General features: G+C 66.9%; 3 protein-coding genes across 4 annotated transcripts; all 3 read left to right on the top strand.

The window, feature by feature from the left end:
- Nucleotides 1-499: 499 nt before the first annotated feature.
- SLC6A8 (solute carrier family 6 member 8) lies at nt 500-6308 on the top strand. 2 transcript variants are annotated; one of them, XM_082060260.1, is made up of 14 exons: nt 500-805; nt 1088-1309; nt 1697-1828; nt 2558-2831; nt 2905-3037; nt 3291-3425; nt 3515-3618; nt 3689-3813; nt 3891-4003; nt 4077-4214; nt 4463-4565; nt 4645-4745; nt 4934-5104; nt 5835-6308. In XM_082060260.1, the coding sequence occupies exons 1-14, from the start codon at nt 709-711 to the stop codon at nt 5964-5966; spliced, it is 1980 nt and encodes a 659-aa protein (XP_081916386.1). In that variant the 5' UTR covers nt 500-708; the 3' UTR covers nt 5967-6308. The 2 variants fall into 2 exon arrangements, with proteins under 2 accessions (XP_081916386.1, XP_081916387.1); XM_082060261.1 differs by having other exon boundaries at nt 501-805; nt 1091-1309.
- A 197-nt stretch (nt 6309-6505) lies between these two features.
- LOC309443377 (epidermal differentiation-specific protein-like) lies at nt 6506-9028 on the top strand. Its single transcript, XM_082060278.1, has 2 exons — nt 6506-7634; nt 7780-9028. The coding sequence occupies exon 2, from the start codon at nt 7800-7802 to the stop codon at nt 8856-8858; it is 1059 nt and encodes a 352-aa protein (XP_081916404.1). The 5' UTR covers nt 6506-7634; nt 7780-7799; the 3' UTR covers nt 8859-9028.
- A 541-nt stretch (nt 9029-9569) lies between these two features.
- Nucleotides 9570-16047, top strand: QARS1 (glutaminyl-tRNA synthetase 1). Its single transcript, XM_082060211.1, has 24 exons — nt 9570-9950; nt 10186-10333; nt 10411-10520; nt 10896-10971; nt 11287-11351; nt 11567-11620; nt 11812-11869; nt 11945-12016; nt 12174-12259; nt 12477-12563; nt 12650-12749; nt 12872-12950; nt 13074-13182; nt 13263-13393; nt 13512-13604; nt 13716-13853; nt 13927-14014; nt 14094-14237; nt 14309-14413; nt 14792-14884; nt 15052-15179; nt 15395-15461; nt 15652-15777; nt 15859-16047. The coding sequence occupies exons 1-24, from the start codon at nt 9801-9803 to the stop codon at nt 15907-15909; spliced, it is 2358 nt and encodes a 785-aa protein (XP_081916337.1). The 5' UTR covers nt 9570-9800; the 3' UTR covers nt 15910-16047.
- The last annotated feature ends 403 nt before the right edge of the window (nt 16048-16450 follow it).

Below are 16450 nucleotides of genomic sequence, written 5' to 3'. Positions count from 1 at the left end.
GTCACCCAGTGCAGTCCTGCCACCACAGTGCCTGGTGTGTCCCGGTGCTGGTGGGCAGGACTGCCCGTCCCGGTGCCTTGCAGTGTGCCCTGCTAGCGATGCGGTAGGACTGCGAGTCCCAGTGCCCAGTGTCCCCTGGTGCTGGCGCGCCCCGACTGCGAGTCCCGGTGCCTCACCGCCCGGTGTGTCCCGGTGCCGGCTGCTGTGCCGCGGCTGCGAGTGCCCGCTGGAGCGCCCCCTACCCCGCTGTCCGCGCTGTGCCTTCTCGCCCGGTGTCCCTAGTGACGGGGGTATCCCCGGTGACGCCCCGTTCCCTGCTGTGCCCCGTCTCTTGGTTCCCTGCCGTGCGCCCTCTGCCCCGCTGCCCCCGCCTCGCCCCCCGCTGCCGGTGCCGGTTGCGGCGGGACTGCAAGTCCCGTCAAGCCGCGGGCGGGCGGCGCGTCCAATCGGGCTCGGGGGGCGGTGCGGCCGGTCGCTGCCTCCGCCGCCGCCCGGTGCCGCGGCGCAGAGAGCCCCGGAGCGGCCGCGCGGCGCCGGCCCCGCAGCCCGGCTCTGAGCCGCCCGCCCGGCCCGGCCCGCCCCGCCGCGCCCCGCCGCCCTCAATGAGGTTCTTCCGACTCACCTTCAAGTGCTTCGTGGATTGCTTCTGAGCCCCCCCCGGCCACGGAGCCGCCCCCGACCCGCCCCCGCTCCCCGGCCCCCCGCGACATGACCCCCGTCCCCGCCGACACGGCCGCCCCGCAGCCGCCCGCCGCCCCGAGACGCGACGCCACCGCCGCCGCCGCCGCTGCCCCCGCGGGCTCCGGTAAGCGGGGAGCACCGGGGAAGGATGAGGGTGCGGGGGGGCAGAACGGGGACACCCACGGCCACGCGCGACCGCGTTGCGCCCCCTCCCGCCGCCGCGGGGTGAGTCACTGCTCTGCATTGTGACGTCACGCACCGGCCTGACATCTGACGTCACGCACCCACGCGCGGAGTGGGGTGCGCGGGTGGGGGGGAAAAGCGCGGCCCCCCGCGCTTTTCCCCCCCACCCTCCGCACCCCCACGGGCGCGCGTGACGGCAGCGTGGGTCCCCCCCCCGTCTCAGCAGAGGCCCGCGGGGAGGCGGAGGGCACGGAGCCCCCCACGGCAGGCGAGGAGCGGGCGGTGACGGCGCCACTGGTGGGACCCCCCGGCCCCCCGAAAGCGGCCGCCCCCGAGCGGGAGACATGGACCCGGCAGATGGATTTCATCATGTCCTGCGTGGGTTTCGCTGTGGGGCTGGGCAACGTCTGGCGCTTCCCCTACCTGTGCTACAAGAACGGCGGAGGTGAGCCCCGTGCCTGCCCCACGCAGGGGGTGCGCAACAGTGTTGGGGGGGTACCCCACGGCACGCTGGAGCACCCTGTTTTCCACTCCACTGCGTGTGAGGGGGTCACCCAACAGTGGGTCAGCCCACCCCGCGCCTTCCCAGGGCAAGGAGACACCTCTGTGGCTTGTGAGCCACTCCACGGGTGTCTGGTGTCACCCACCGGGATGAGGGTCCATGGGGGGTCCCCTGCCACCTGCCTGCCCTGACCTACATCGGCGGCGAGGGGAGGGCGCGGAGGCGCCTTCGCCATTCGCTGCGCCCAGGCGGGCGGTGCGGGGAGGGAAGGGGGGGCCGGGGGGGGCGACGGCGGCTGAACTTGCCCCGTGTCACCCCCCCTTGCCCCAGGCGTCTTCCTCATCCCCTACCTGCTCATCGTCTTCGTGGGCGGCATCCCTGTCTTCTTCTTGGAGGTGGCCCTGGGGCAGTTCATGAAGCAGGGGGGCATCGCTGCCTGGAACATCGCCCCCCTCTTCAAGGGTAACGCCGCACCCTGCCTGCACCTTGCATGTGCCCTGCCTGCGCCCTGCCTGCGCCCTGCCCGTGGCCTCTTGCAGCCTGCCTGTGGCCCCAGCACCCTGACAGGGCCCCCCCCAGCACCCCACACGTGGCTGGCAGCACCCTGCCGGCACCCTGCCCGAGGCACCGTCTGCCCGCAGCCTGCCGGCGCCCTGCCCACGCCCTGCCCGCTCCCGTGCACCTTGTTCCCCGTCCCGCTGCCTCCCTGCACCCCAGCCAAGGGTGGCGGTTGCCTGCACCGGTGCCCTGTGCCACCCTGCGCTGCCGTGCCTGTCCCCACCTGCCCCCGGGGCTCCCTCCCTGCCTACGTGCTGCCGGCTTCCCTGCCTGCTGCCGGCTTCCCCGGGGGCTGCCGGATCCCCACCGCGGCAGCGTCGTGCCGGCTTCCCTGTGCCGTGCCCCACAAACTCCCCCCTGTCACTCCTGCCCTGTGCGATGCTGTCGGCTGTCCCCACCCCATCCTAGCCATGGCTGTCAGCTTATCCGGTCCCGTCCTGTCCCTGCCGGCTCCTCCCGTCCTACCCTGGGCTGCCAGATCCCTGTGTCCCTACCGACACCCCATGTCCTGCCCTGTCCCTGCCAGCAGCCCCCATCCCACCCCAAGCTGTCGGCTCCCCCACCCTGCCGGCTCCCCTGGGGGCTGCCTGGCACCCATGGGTGCCCGTGGGCTCTGACCTCCCCATGCCGCAGGTCTGGGCCTCGCCTCTATGGTGATCGTCTTCTTCTGCAACTCCTACTACATCATGATCCTGGTGTGGGGGCTCTTCTACCTGGTGCACTCACTGACAGACACCCTGCCCTGGGCCACCTGTGGCCACTCCTGGAACACCGACCAGTGCACCGAGCTCTTCCACCTCGAGCTCTGCCAAAACATCACCGTCAACGCCAGCGCCGTCATCGGGCCCTCCAACTTGACCTGTGCTGACCTGGCCAACAAGCGCTCGCCCGTCATTGAGTTTTGGGAGTGAGTGTGGGGCTGGGGGAGCTGTGCAGGGCCGGGGGGTCGTGCCAGCGCTCAGCATGGCTCCGCTCTGCAGAAACAAGGTGCTGCGGCTCTCGGGGGACCTCAGCGAGCCGGGGGAGATGAACTGGCAGATGATCCTCTGCTTGGTCACCACCTGGGTCATTGTCTACTTCTGCATCTGGAAGGGAGTCAAATCAACAGGGAAGGTGATGGTGGGGGGGGATACAGGTTGGGACCGCTGGCGTGTGGGGATGGGACTGCGGTACACGGCACTGCCAGCTCCTGCCCGCCCGTGCCGCAGCCCTTGGGTGCAGGACCCCTTGTCCCACGTCTGTCTGGGAGGTGCCACCAGCCACTGGGGACACCCCCAAGTCATGGCCCCACTGGGACACCAGCAGTGTGTGATGGAGAGCCCCAGCCCTGGCCTGGGGGGTCTCACTAACACCTGCTCCCCCATAGATTGTCTACTTCACGGCGCTCTTCCCCTATGTGGTCCTCATCCTGCTGCTGGTCCATGGGGTGACGCTGCCTGGGGCACTGGGTGGCATCGTCTACTACCTGAAACCCGACTGGTCCAAGCTGGCCGAGGCGCAGGTGAGGGCAGCAGGGGCAGCAGGAGCGGGGTGAGCGCTGGGCACCCCCCAGCACCCTCCCCACCCCCAACACCCTCCCTCGTGCTCCAGGTCTGGATCGATGCTGGCACCCAGATCTTCTTCTCCTACGCCATTGGGCTGGGTGCCCTGACCGCACTGGGCAGCTACAACCGCTTCCACAACAACTGCTACAGGTAGGGCCGTGCTGGCTGCGGGATGTCCCCCTCGGTCCCCCCAGCACCCCCTGACCCGCTCTGCCTGCAGGGACGCCTACATCCTGGCCGTGATCAACAGCTCCACCAGCTTCTTCTCCGGCTTTGTTGTCTTCTCCGTGCTGGGCTTCATGGCCTCTGAGCAGGGCGTGGACATCTCCAAGGTGGCTGAGTCTGGTGAGTGCTGGGCGGTGCGGTGCCATGTCCCCTGTGTCCCCCAGCGTGGTGGCACCACTGAGCTCGCTCTCCCACAGGCCCTGGACTGGCTTTCATCGCCTACCCCAAAGCTGTGACACTGATGCCCTTGTCCCCGCTCTGGGCCACACTCTTCTTCGTCATGCTCCTCGTGCTGGGGCTGGACAGCCAGGTGCAGTGCGGGCAGGGGGATGGGGATGGGACAGGGTGACACATCCCTCGCTGAGCCCCGCTCTCTCCCGCAGTTTGTCGGTGTGGAGGGTTTCATCACGGGCATCCTGGACCTGTTCCCCCAGCCAGGGGCCGGCTCGCTGCGCCGCGAGATCACCGCCGCACTCTGCTGTGTCGTCTGCTGCCTCATTGACCTCTCCATGGTCACACAGGTGGGGGACGCGGCAGGGACACGGGCCCCACGCCGGGCACCCGCACCTGACCCCAGGATGTCCCCTCCCACGGGGGTCTGGTGTGGGGTGGGGGCTGCACGGGACTGGGGTGCCCATGGCTGGGGGTGCTGTGGGAGCACAGGGTGCCCACAGCACATGGGCTGTCCGTGCCGGGGGGGCACCAGGGCTGTGCCAGCGTGGAGGTGTCCGTGCCAGCACAGCCCCAGTGACAAGCAGTGTCCCGGCAGGGTGGCATGTACGTGTTCCAGCTCTTTGACAACTACTCGGCCAGCGGGATCACGCTGCTGTGGCAGGCCTTCTGGGAGTGCGTGGTCATCGCCTGGGTCTACGGTGAGGCCAGGGGACACAGGGGGGACACAAAGGGACATGGGTGCCACGGGGCGCCCAGCTGACGCCCCTCTCCCCACAGGCGCTGACCGCTTCATGGACGACGTGGCCCGCATGATTGGCTACCGGCCCCTGCCCTTCATGAAGTGGTGCTGGGCACTGGTGACGCCGCTGGTCTGCGTGGTGAGTGGGACACCGTGCGCTGGCATGTCCCCATGTCACGGCCACCGGGCTCCCCCAGGCGGCTGCTCCAGGCACAGCAGCCATGGGGTGACACGGGTGGCAGTGCCATGAGCTGACACGCTTGGGCGGGTGGTCTGGGGCCACCAGCCCCTTGCCCCACGAGACCTCACTCCTCTCTCTCCACCCAGGGCATCTTCGTGTTCCACGTGGTGAACTACAAGCCGCTGACCTACAACAAGACGTACGTGTACCCGTGGTGGGGGGACGCCATCGGCTGGGTCCTGGCGCTCTCCTCCATGCTCTGCATCCCCTGCACCGTCCTCTACAAGCTCCTGCGCTGCAAAGGCTCCCTGCGCGAGGTGAGGGCAGCGCGGCGGGCGCCCTCCTGCCATCCCTGCCCCATCCCAGCCACCCTTGTCCCTGTCCCCCTCTTGGTCCCATCGCACTCCCATGCCCAGCCAGATCCCAGCGCTGTGCACGTTGCCTTCTCAGACCCATCCCCAGCCAAATCCTGTCCCTGTCCCCATCCCTGTCTCACTCCCAGCCTCACCTGCATTCCATCCTGGCTTACATCACTGCCTCACTCCCATCCAAATCCCATCCCTGTCCCCATCCCTATCCTTGTCTCCCTCCCTTCCAGCTAAATCCTGTCCTGGTCGTCACCGCTGTCTCAATCCCGTCCCCATGCAATCCCTGTCCCTCTCTCAATCTTATGTCAATCCCTTCCCCATCCCAGTGTCACCCCCATCCCCAACCAAGTCCCATTCCTGTCCCCATCACTCTCATTCCCATCAGAATCCTGTCCCCATCGCTGTCTCACTGCCAGCCTCACCCAAATCCCATCCCTGCTGACATCACTGTCTTAATCCCATCACCCTCTCAGTCCCATCCCTGTCCCCATTTTATCGCCATCCCTGTGCTGTCTCTCTCCCTCTCTCAATCCCATTTCAATCCCTTCCCCGTCCCAGTCTCACCTCTATCCCCACCCAAATCTCCCTCTGTTCCCTGTGCACTGGGGGGATACACCAGGCTGGGTCCAGGCAGTCCCTGGTGCTGCCATCCCTGGGTGCTGACAAGGTGTCCCCGCAGCGCTGGCAGCTCCTGACCACTCCGATCTGGGGCCACCACCACCTGGAGTACCTGACGCCCGAGGCAGAAGCCAAGCTGCTGGCCCCGGAGCCTCCCAAGGAGAAGGCGACGCTCTTTGAGACTGTGATCTGAGCGTGGGGAGGGTCGCGCTGCTCCCGCCTGCCATAGCAATAATGCCAGCACCGCCTCCCACCCACGCTGTCCCCTGCCCCCCGCGCCGCCCCGGCCCGCCAGCCCCACTGCAGGGGGGTGCACGAAGGCAAGGTGGGGGGTTGCTGGGGGCTGCGGGGCCGGGGCGGCTGCGGGGAGGGGTCCCCGGTGCGGGGGGAGCGCGGGGGCTGGCGGGGAGGCTGCGGGACGGGGGAGCGAGCGAGACAGCCCCTCCCTGGCCCCCACCCATGGCTCCCGCAGCCCCCCACTCACTAACCGCTTCCTGTAGCGTTCGTCTGGTGTAACCCCGACCGCCCCGACATCTGGCAATAAACTGGGAGACCCTGGCAACCCCGGCACTGAAGGCGGGGGACGGGGGCACTGGCGGTGGAGAGGTGTGGGGTGGCACCTGCCTGCAGGGGACAAGGCTCTTGGGACACAGTGCTCAGGGATGTGGGGACACCTGGGTTCCTCTCTTGAAATGTCTCGGGGAGAACAGGCTGCCAGAGCAGCAGGGTCTCCATCCTCCTCCATGGCAGGATGCAGGTGCCCGCAGGCTGTACCCCAAACTCAGGTTCCCCCATGGGATGGGCACACCTCACACAGCCAGGATGGGGTCACCCCACGCCACTGGGGCTCCCCCAGCCCTGCACTGGCCCCAAGGGGCAGGTTTCAGCCCAGAGATGTGGGGGTCCCGGCTGTCCCCAGCTTGGCACAGGGGCTGCTCCTGTCAGCTCTGGGGCTCCCCATCCCGTACGCTGTGCTGCAGGGAAAACCTCAGGCTTAGGGGGACTATGGGTACAGGGTGGACAAGGCAGACCCTGGGCACAGGGCTGGGAGAAGCCAGAGGCTCGACCTGCCCCCCAGAGCTTTGAGCTGCCTGAGCCCGGTGCCAGCAGGAGGGGCATGTGTCCCACACCCCACACTGGCAGCTCCAGGGGGCTCAGCTCCAATCCATGCCATGAGGGACCCTCGCCGTGCCCTGAGGAGGCTCCCAGCACGCTGTGGGTGCCAGCCACCCCTGTGTCCTGCCTGGGAGTCAGCATCAAGCCGTGCCCAGTGCTGGCACCCAGTGCCATGGCCGCCCTGGGAGGTCTGTGGGTGTCCTGTCTGTGGAGGGACAAGGGGGAAGAAATACCTCCCCTTGCCCCAGCCATCCTCGGGCAGGGCTGGGACAGCAGTGCTATGCCAGCGACACAGCAGTGCCATGCCAGGGGGCTGCATCCTGCGCCCAGGGACACCAGGGTGCCGGAGGGGCTTGTCTTGGGACACTGGCTCATCCCGCCACAACACGCTCTCACCCCACCGGGCCGCGCCGGCAGTTCCTGCCCCACCGGCAACGCACACCATAATTAGCGCGGGCATGGCGGAAGCATGGGTGATAATTGGTGGTGACTCGTTAAGGCTGGAGAGCTGCGCACCCTAGGCACAGCAGGACTTTCCGGCAGGGCTGGTCTTCGGGACCGGCCCGCACCCCGGTGTTGCGGCTGCTGTGCGGGGCCTGGCTGGTTCCACGTCACCGGAGCGGGGCCGGGTACGGGGGCGAGCGCTGTCATCACCTTCGCGTCGTGCCGCGGCATGTCCTGGCCCCGCCATCTCCTTGTAACCAGCACAGCTGCGGGCTGGTGTCGGACACCATCAGCACAGACGGTGAGAGCACAGAGACGGCAAAGGAGAGGCAGAAGGATAAGGGGGTGCCAGGGGGCCTCTTTGCTGGCCAGGCTTCCCCCGCGGGTTTCCCGTGGCCCCCAGGTGAACCCACAAGAAGGGACTTGATGTGGGTTGTGCCCTCCAGAGGCAGGCGCCCGCGGCACCATGAACCGGATCACGGTGTATGAGCGCGCCGACTTCGAGGGGCTGAGCCGGGAGTTCACCTGCGATGTGCCCGACCTGCATGAGCTGGACTTTGGGAACTGCATTGCCTCCCTGAAGGTGGTGGGGCAGCCCTGGATCGCCTACACGGACCCCAAGTATGAGGGGGAGCCGCACGTCTTTGAGGAGGGTGAGTACCCCTCTGTGGAGCGGCCCAACAGCTTCTCCGCGCTGCGCCTGGTGCACCACGACCTGGGGGACCCTCAGATCACCCTCTACGAGCGCCCCAACTTCCAAGGTGCCTTCAAGGTGGTGACGGAGGAAACCAACTTGGCGTACGGGTACTTCAATGACCGGGTGGCCTCCCACGTGGTGCAGCGAGGCGTCTGGCTGCTCTACCAGCACCCCGGCCGGGGCGGGTGGCACTGCCTGGCATGGCCCGGCGAGCGTCTCGCTGACTACAAACCTGAGCTGAACTTCCAGGCTCGGCTGTCCCACCTGCGCCCGCTGCAGCCGGGGCGGCCCCTGGTCTCGGCGCGTCTCCTCTGGGAGCAGAAGCGTGTGGAGGCAGAGCGGGAGGTGCTGGTGGATGAGATCGAGGGGCTGAACGAGACGGAGTCGGAGCAGGTGCTGGCGGCCAGCAGCAGCCGGGAGTACAGCACCATGCTCTGGCAGAGCTTCCACTTCAGCAACGCCACCAGCCTCAAAGCCGGGCTTGCCTTCACGCTGACCGTGGAAGCCTCCAACATCTTCACGGTGCAGAAAGGACGCAGCGAATCCAGCACCCGCCGGGAGCGCGTGGAGGTGCAGCTCCCCGCTAAGATCCCCCCGCGCACGGCGCTCAGCATCCAGGTCTTGCGGAAGGAGGTGACGCTCTCCGTCCCCGTCCTGCTCACCATCACCCAGAACGAAGCCGTTCGTACGGAGATGGGCGAGTACCGCAGCGTCTCGGGCACCAACATCTGTGCCCGCTATAGCCTGAAGCCTCTGCCGGCTGCGGGCAAGGAGCAGGCGGCCACTAAGGGGACAGAGCCAGCGTGCGGTGCACAGAGGGAGCTGTAGCTGTGGCTCTGCTGTATCACCGCTCTGTCCCCTCGGCGCTGTGCGACACCAGCGCTGTGCCCCGCTTGCCCACAGAGGAGCCGGGACCCGCCTCGCCTGGCTGTGCCGGTGGCTCTGACTGGCGGAACCTGACGGTGCCTCCTCCTGCTACGTGTTGCCAATAAACCTCCTTCCGCAACCGCTTGTGTCTGCTGCTGCTGGGGTGTGGGGAGCCGGGGGACACGGGGGAGATGTGGGTGAGTTGCGGGAGTCAGAACACCAGGCTGGGGAGACACCGGGCTGGGGGAGCCAGGGAACGCTGGGCTGGGGGACACTGGGGAAGCAAAGCCAGGGGACGCTGGGCTGGAGGGGACGTCAGGCTGGGGGAGTGGGGGGACACTGCGCTGGGGGAGCCAGGACTGGGGGAACGAGAGCTGGGACGACACGGGGGAACGGGAATTGCAGGGGAGCACTGGCCTGGGGACACCGAGGGACACCGGGCTGGCCCGGCCCCGCACACACGGGGCAACCACCACGACATGTGTGTCCCCAGGGCCCTGGGGCACGGAGCGTCCCCGGGGACGCTGGGGGAACCGGGGACATACGGGGACGCGCGTGCGACGGGCCCGGCTACGGCGGCCGGGCGAGGACAAAATCCGCGGGGCGGGGCGCCTGGAGGGGCGGGGCCTAGAGCCTGCCCTTGCCCAGGCCCCGCCTCCAGCCACGCCCCCCACGTGGCCGCCGTGGTCGCCGGTCTCTTTAAATGATGCAACCGGCAGCACTCTTGACCCCGCCTCCTGAGCGCCTATTCGCGGAGCTGGAGCCGAGCTCCCCCATGCCATTGGCTGAGACCAGCCTCTCTCACTGCCGATTGGTTTCACCTGTGCCGTCGACACGCCCTCCCGACTCCGATTGGCTGAGCGCGGCCCCGCCCCCCGGACGGGCGGTGGCGGCGGCAGCAGCATGGCGACGGCGGCGGCGGGACCGATGGCGGCGGAGGAGGCGGAGGAGGCGCTGGGGCTTTTTACCGGCATCGGCCTCAGCGAGGCCAAAGCGCGTGAGACGCTGCGCAACGGGGCGCTCAGCGCGCTGCTCCGCCAGGCCGTGCTGCAGGTGCGCCCGCCGCGCCCCCCGCCCGCTCTGCCCCCCTGGTTCCCCGGTACCCGGTGCGGCGGCATCACCCCCGGGACCCCACCCCCTCCTCGGAACTCCACCCCGGTCCCGCCTCCCCCGGCCCAGCCCAACGCCCTCCGCCCTTGGCACTCTCCTCCCCGCCCCGTCCCGGGGCCGCCGGTTGGCCGGGGCTCAGCCCCGGGCCGGCGCTGACGCTCCCCCGCGGCGGCGGCAGGCTCGAAGCGCGCTGGGCCCGGCCCTGGACAAAGCCACCGGGACGCTGCTGTACAATGCAGCCGCCCGCCTCAGGGACCCGAAGCACCTTGGCTTCCTCGTCGGCTACATCGTCCGCAGGGAGATCCTCACCGACCTGCAGCTCAGTGGTACCGAGCGGCCCCGGGAGCCCCTGGCCCCTGCGGGGACGGGGTGGCCCCGCTCCTCACCCCCCATCTGTCCGCAGCTGCCCTGGAGTATGTGAGGACCCACCCCCTGGAGCCCCTGGACACGGCGGATTTTGAGCAGGCCTGCGGCGTGGGGGTGTGTGTCACCCCCGAGCAGATCGAGGAGGCGGTGAGTGGGGATGGGATGGGCTGAATCATAGAATCACAGAATGGTTTGTGTTGAAGGGACCTTCCCAGCTCCCCCAGTGCCCCCACTGCCATGAGCAGGGACATCTTCACCAGCTCAGGTTGCTCAGAGCCCCGTCCAGCCTGGCCTGGGATGTCCCCAGGGATGAGACATCCACCACCTCTCTGGCCAGCCTGGGCCACTGTAAGACTTGACAAACATCAGTCAAGTGTATGGAAATATACAGAGATAGAGCAATCAATTGATGTTTTTTCTTACTTTGGAATTTCTTGCCCAGGGATTTTCAAAAGTATTCAAACTGGGAAACATGAATGAATCTTTTTTATCCTGTCCCCACATCCCTGTCTTGCTTCCCAGGTGGAGGCTGTGATCAGCGAGCACCGAGCGGAGCTGCTGGCGGAGCGCTACCGCTTCAACATGGGGCTGCTGATGGGTGAGTGTGGGGCATGGGGCAGCCCCCGCCTGGCGCTGCCTGCTCTCCCCGATCCCGAGAGCGAGCCCTTTGCCATGTGCTGCCCCGGCCGCAGCTGCAGCATCACAGTGCTGCAGCCCACCTGACACAGGGGACGCGTCCCGTGATGTCCCTGGCGCAAGCAGGGCTGTGGGTGGCAGCTGCCTGTGGTGCCCTGCGCCAGGGACAGCCCTGGGCCACTGGCCGCCTCCAGCCGCTGGCCACAGTGTCAGCGGCAGCAGCTGAAGCCCCCAGGGCTGGCCCGTGCCCCTCACCCACGGGGTGCCCTGTGTGCAGGGGAGGCGCGGAGCCGGCTGCGGTGGGCAGACGGGAAGACCATCAAGAATGAGGTGGACCTGCAGGTGGGTATGAGTGCAGCGGGTCAGGTGGTGTCACCTGTCGGTGCTGTGCCTGGCATGAGACCTGCTGACCTGTCCAGTGGGAGGGTCGGCACTGGGGACAGCCTGTCCTGGGCAGGTGTGGGCAGGGTGAGGGGTGTGACAGCTGGACAGGGCCACCTTCAGGCCTTGGGGCACCGGGAGCTTTTTGTGTTCCTGTCTGCATCTCTGTTTCCCAGGTGCTGCATTTGCTGGGGCCAAAGACAGAAGCTGACCTGGAAAAGAAACCAAAGGTGATACAGAGAGGGAGGCTGGGAACTGGGATGGCATTTCCCTGCTGAGTGTCTGGGCAGGATCCCAAACAGCTGCTGTGGGCCTACCCGCCGGCACGGGTCCAAGGGAGGGCTGGGGGCAGCAGGCTGAGCCAGGAGGGGAAGGTGCACACCGGGGCTGGGCACTCAGGGTGCTGTGCTGGTCTCTGCAGGCTGCGAAGGCCCGGCCAGCCCCAGCAGAGAAGCAGAAGGCGGCTGTGGTGGAGAACGGTAAGAGATTGTCCTCCTGTGGGCAGCTTCCCCAGCCCTGAGGTCCGGCCCCTGCTCAGCGCCCCCTCCTCGCAGGTGAGGTGGGCACAGAGACACGGTCACTGCTGGAGCAGCTGCGGGGAGAAGCTCTCAAGTTCCACAAGCCGGGTGAGTGCGAGGAGCTGCTGCCACATGTGGGGCTCTGTGCCCGGTCCCAGTTCTCTGTGCTGCAGAGGACCAGTCTGGCCCCTCGTCCTTCCCTGCGGGCTGCTGGGCTCGGCTCGGTTTGGGCAATGCTGCAGCCCTGAGCGTCATCTGCCCACAGGAGAGAACTACAAGACCGAGGGCTATGTGGTGACACCCAACACCATGGCCCTGCTGAAGCAGCACCTGGCAGTCACGGGTGGGCAGGTGAGGCCCCAGCCCTGTGGTCCCTTGCGAGGGTGGCTTTGCTGTGTCAAGCTCCAGCCAGGCTGGTGGGGCGGCAAGGAGGCTTGGCAAGAGGTGGCACTCTGCTGGCACAGAGGGGCCTGGGGGTTTAGAGGGGGCTCGTGTCCTTGCCCCCACTGCCGGGGAGCGGGAAGAGTCTCCTGCCGCAGAACAGGTGTGTCCCCTACCACCCCTGCAGGTGCGGACACGGTTCCCTCCTGAGCCCAATGGGATCCTGCACATCGGCCATGCCAAGGCCATCAACTTCAACTTTGGCTACGCCAAGGTGAGGAGCACCAAGGCCCCACTGGCAGCTCCCCCTGGCCCCTGTCTCCTTCGGGGAGCGGGTGGTCACTGTCCCCTCATCTCCAGGCCAACAGTGGCATTTGCTTCCTGCGCTACGATGACACCAACCCCGAGAAGGAGGAGGAGAAGTACTTCACAGCTATCCGGGAGATGGTGGAGTGGCTGGGTACAGCTCAGGCTGGGGAGGGCAGGATCAGGCCAGGCACTGCTGGGGACATCCCTGCATGCAAGTCCTGCTGCCGGGCCAAGGGGGTGGCTACGACCCGCTCTGTCACCATGTCCCCACAGGGTATCAGCCCTATGCGGTGACCCACGCCTCAGATTACTTTGACCAGCTCTACACCTGGGCCCTGGAGCTCATCCGCCGGTGAGTGTTCTGTAGTGGTGCCAATGCCGTGGGGATGGTGAGGATATCCCACACCATGGCTGGGGCTCTTCATTGTGAGGGGATGAGCTGCTCACATCTGGTAACCATATGTGTCCCTCACAGGGGCCATGCATATGTCTGCCATCAGAAGGTCGAGGAAATTAAAGGCCACAACCCACCGCCCTCACCGTGGCGGGACCGGCCTGTGGAGGAGTCGCTCCTGCTCTTCGAGGTACCCCTGGCTGGGGGCAGGCTGCGTGCCCGTGGGGCGCGGGTCTGTAGCTGAGCTGACAGCTTCCCCCTGTTCCACAGGACATGCGCAAGGGCAAGTTTGGGGAAGGGGAGGCCACGCTGCGGATGAAGCTAATCATGGAGGATGGGAAGATGGACCCTGTCGCCTACCGTGTTAAGTTCACTCCGCACCACCGCACCGGAGACAAGTGGTAGGGAGGGTCTGCAGCGTCCCAGCACACGTGGCAGGGGTTTGCCAGTGTCTCCTGGGAGCAGGAGGGCTCTCAGGAGGGGAGCAGCACCCCAGCGCTGACTCTGTCTGCCTTGCAGGTGCATCTACCCCACATATGACTACACACACTGCCTCTGTGACTCTATCGAGCACATCACCCACTCCCTCTGCACCAAGGAGTTCCAGGCCAGGTGAGCACCATGCACAGCACGGCCCAGGGCTGGCAGCTCTCGGGGGGAGCAGCTGCCAAAGTTCTGAGAGGCTGTGCGGGGTGTGGGGCTGTGTCTGTGCCTCCCTTGCAGACGTTCCTCCTACTTCTGGCTGTGCAACGCGCTCGATGTCTACTGCCCTGTGCAGTGGGAGTACGGGCGCCTGAACCTGCTCTACACCGTCGTCTCCAAGAGGAAAATCATCCGGCTGGTGGAGACGGGTGCTGTGAGGTAGGAGTGGAGCCAGCAGCCAGGGTGGGTCCTGCCCGGGTCACGCCTGGCTGTCACACCCGTGTTTTCTCAGGGACTGGGATGACCCGCGGCTCTTCACGCTGACAGCCCTGCGCCGGCGAGGCTTCCCCCCCGAGGCCATCAACAACTTCTGTGCCCGGGTAGGTGCTGGGGACAGGATGGGATGTGGTGGGTGGATGCGTCCTCTGGCTGGTGTGGTGACAGCAGGCTGTCCTGCAGGTCGGTGTGACAGTCGCCCAGGCAACGATGGAGCCGCATCTGCTGGAGGCGTGTGCACGGGAAGTGCTGAACGAGCAGGCCCCCCGTGCCATGGCCGTCCTGGAGCCCCTCAAGGTCACCATCACCAACTTTCCTGCCCCGAAGGTGAGACTGCCACGGGCTGGGGTGGGAGTGGGTTTCCCCAAGGTCAGCTTTCACCCCCTCTTTCTTCCCAGGCACTTGAGGTCCTTGTGCCCAACTTTCCAGCTGATGAGAGCCGGGGTTTTCACAAAGTGCCCCTCCAGCCCACCATCTACATCGAGGAGACGGACTTCAGGGAGGTGAGCTGGACCCACTGGGCTGTACGGCCCGCACTCCTGGGAGCTGCGGCTCAGGCAGCAGGAGCCTGGGAGCGGCACTGGTGCTGCCCAGGGCACAGGTGGCTGTCAGGCACCCAACTGCAACTCCCAAACATGCCAGAAGCTTTGATGGGCACCGGGGAAATGCCCCCAGCCTGGCTGGGATGCATCCAACCGACAGTGCTCACACGTGGCCTGTACGCTGGGGAATGCTCCGCAGCAACACGGGAGTTCAGACAGCCCTGCGTGCACTGATCCCTGCGCTGGGTGGGGGCACACAGCTGTGGGGACAGAGACCTGCTGGAGGGGGACCCAGCGCCTGTGCTGGGACCCCTTGTGCAGTCATGAACTCTCTTGCAGGAGGTGGATAAGGGCTACAAGCGCTTGGCCCCTGGGCAGCCAGTGGGGCTGCGCCATGCTGGCTATGTCATTGCTGTCCAGAACATCATCAAGGTGAGTGGCTCTGGGCACAGGTGACATGAGGTTGGGCTGTGAGATGTCAGGACATGACCAAGCAAGGTTGTCCTGACCTGGGGGACTGGTGGTTTGGCCCCAGGGCTGCCCTGCGGGATGGGACTGCTGCCTGACCCCTGTCTGGCGGCTTGTCTTCTCTCATCCAGGACGCCAGCGGGCATGTGATTGAGCTGGAGGTGACCTGCACCAAGTCAGACGTGGCAGAGAAGCCCAAAGCTTTCATCCACTGGGTGTCGGAGCCACTGGTGTGTGAAGTGCGGCTCTACGAGCGGCTGTGAGTACATGGTTTCCTGCAGAGGTGCAGGCGCACGCTGGGCGCTGCCAGAGCAGCAGCGTGGCCACATAACAGCCAGTTCTGCTGTGGTCTGCCTGGCTCTTTGGTGGTGAAGATTCTGCTGTGGGGTCCCATGATCTGCTGCCACATAGCTGCCATGGGGCAGCACGTCCCCTCGCCTGGCAGCTTTGGGACAAGACTCCATCTCTTGGCAGGTTTTTGCACAAAAATCCCGAGGACCCATCGGAGGTACCTGGTGGCTTTCTGAGTGACCTCAACCCTGTGAGTAGCAGCAGGAACCGGGCTTACAGGCCTGGTAGGGGGAGCTGAGGACCTCCTGCACCCATGCCAGAGCCACCCACTTCCATGCGACCCCTACCCTCCCTGGGCAGGGCCCTGTGATGTCTGGTGGGGGGAGCGGGGCTGGGGCAGAGGGGCCTGGGGTGCCAGCTGAGCTGCCTCCCCCTGCCAGGATTCCCTGCGGGTGGTCCGCAACGCCCTGGTCGACAGCTCTGTCCTCTCCGCACGGCCCTTCGACAAATTCCAGTTTGAGCGACTGGGCTACTTCTCCGTGGATCCCGACAGTGAGGAGGGGAAGGTGAGCCCTGGGGAGGGGGCTGGGGAGCTCTCCCTGCCCACTGTGTGGCTCAGTGCTGACCCTCTGCCTCTCTCTCCCCAGCTGGTGTTCAACCAGACGGTGACGCTGAAGGAGGACCCTGGCAAGGTCTGAGGGACCCGTTGCTGCCATCCCACCGTGGTGCTGCTTCCCCGGGGGGTCCCTGCGCACCCCCAGCGCCACCGTGCCTTGGTGCTGCCCCCTGGGCGACACACAGCATCACCTCAATAAACGGAGCATCCCAGCCCTGTCCCTGCGCTGTCACTGGCTCCTGTCCCCCAACTCAGCCCAGGGGTGCCAGGGTGGGGGGTGTCCCCGGCTCTGCTCCTGCAGGGCTGGTGCCCCCGTGGAGCTGCAGGTCGCCCCACCCGCGCCCGTGAGGCTGGGCTGGGGTTGGGGGTGTGATGGAGGAGGGACCCCCGGGCCCTGGGAGCGGGCAGGGTGCGGGCAGGCGGGCTGTGCGCACTGTGTACAAACACCGCCGGAGCACCGGCCCCGTTAAGGTGGACTCGAGGGGGGTGGCCCCTGCCTGGCCCCGGGCTGGGGGACAGCGAGGTGCCCCGGCGGGACCGGCGTGACCCCCCTGCCCTGAACCGTGTGACCGGGACCCCGGCCCTGCCGGGGGTGGGGGGAGGCTCTGCCCGGCCCCACGGGC

The sequence above is a fragment of the Streptopelia decaocto genome (assembly GCF_964273445.1).
Source record: "Streptopelia decaocto genome assembly, chromosome: 8".
In the NCBI taxonomy this organism is placed as follows: domain Eukaryota; kingdom Metazoa; phylum Chordata; class Aves; order Columbiformes; family Columbidae; genus Streptopelia; species Streptopelia decaocto.
Note: the sequence above shows the minus strand (reverse complement) of the source record. Positions and strands in the feature narration are given on the sequence as shown.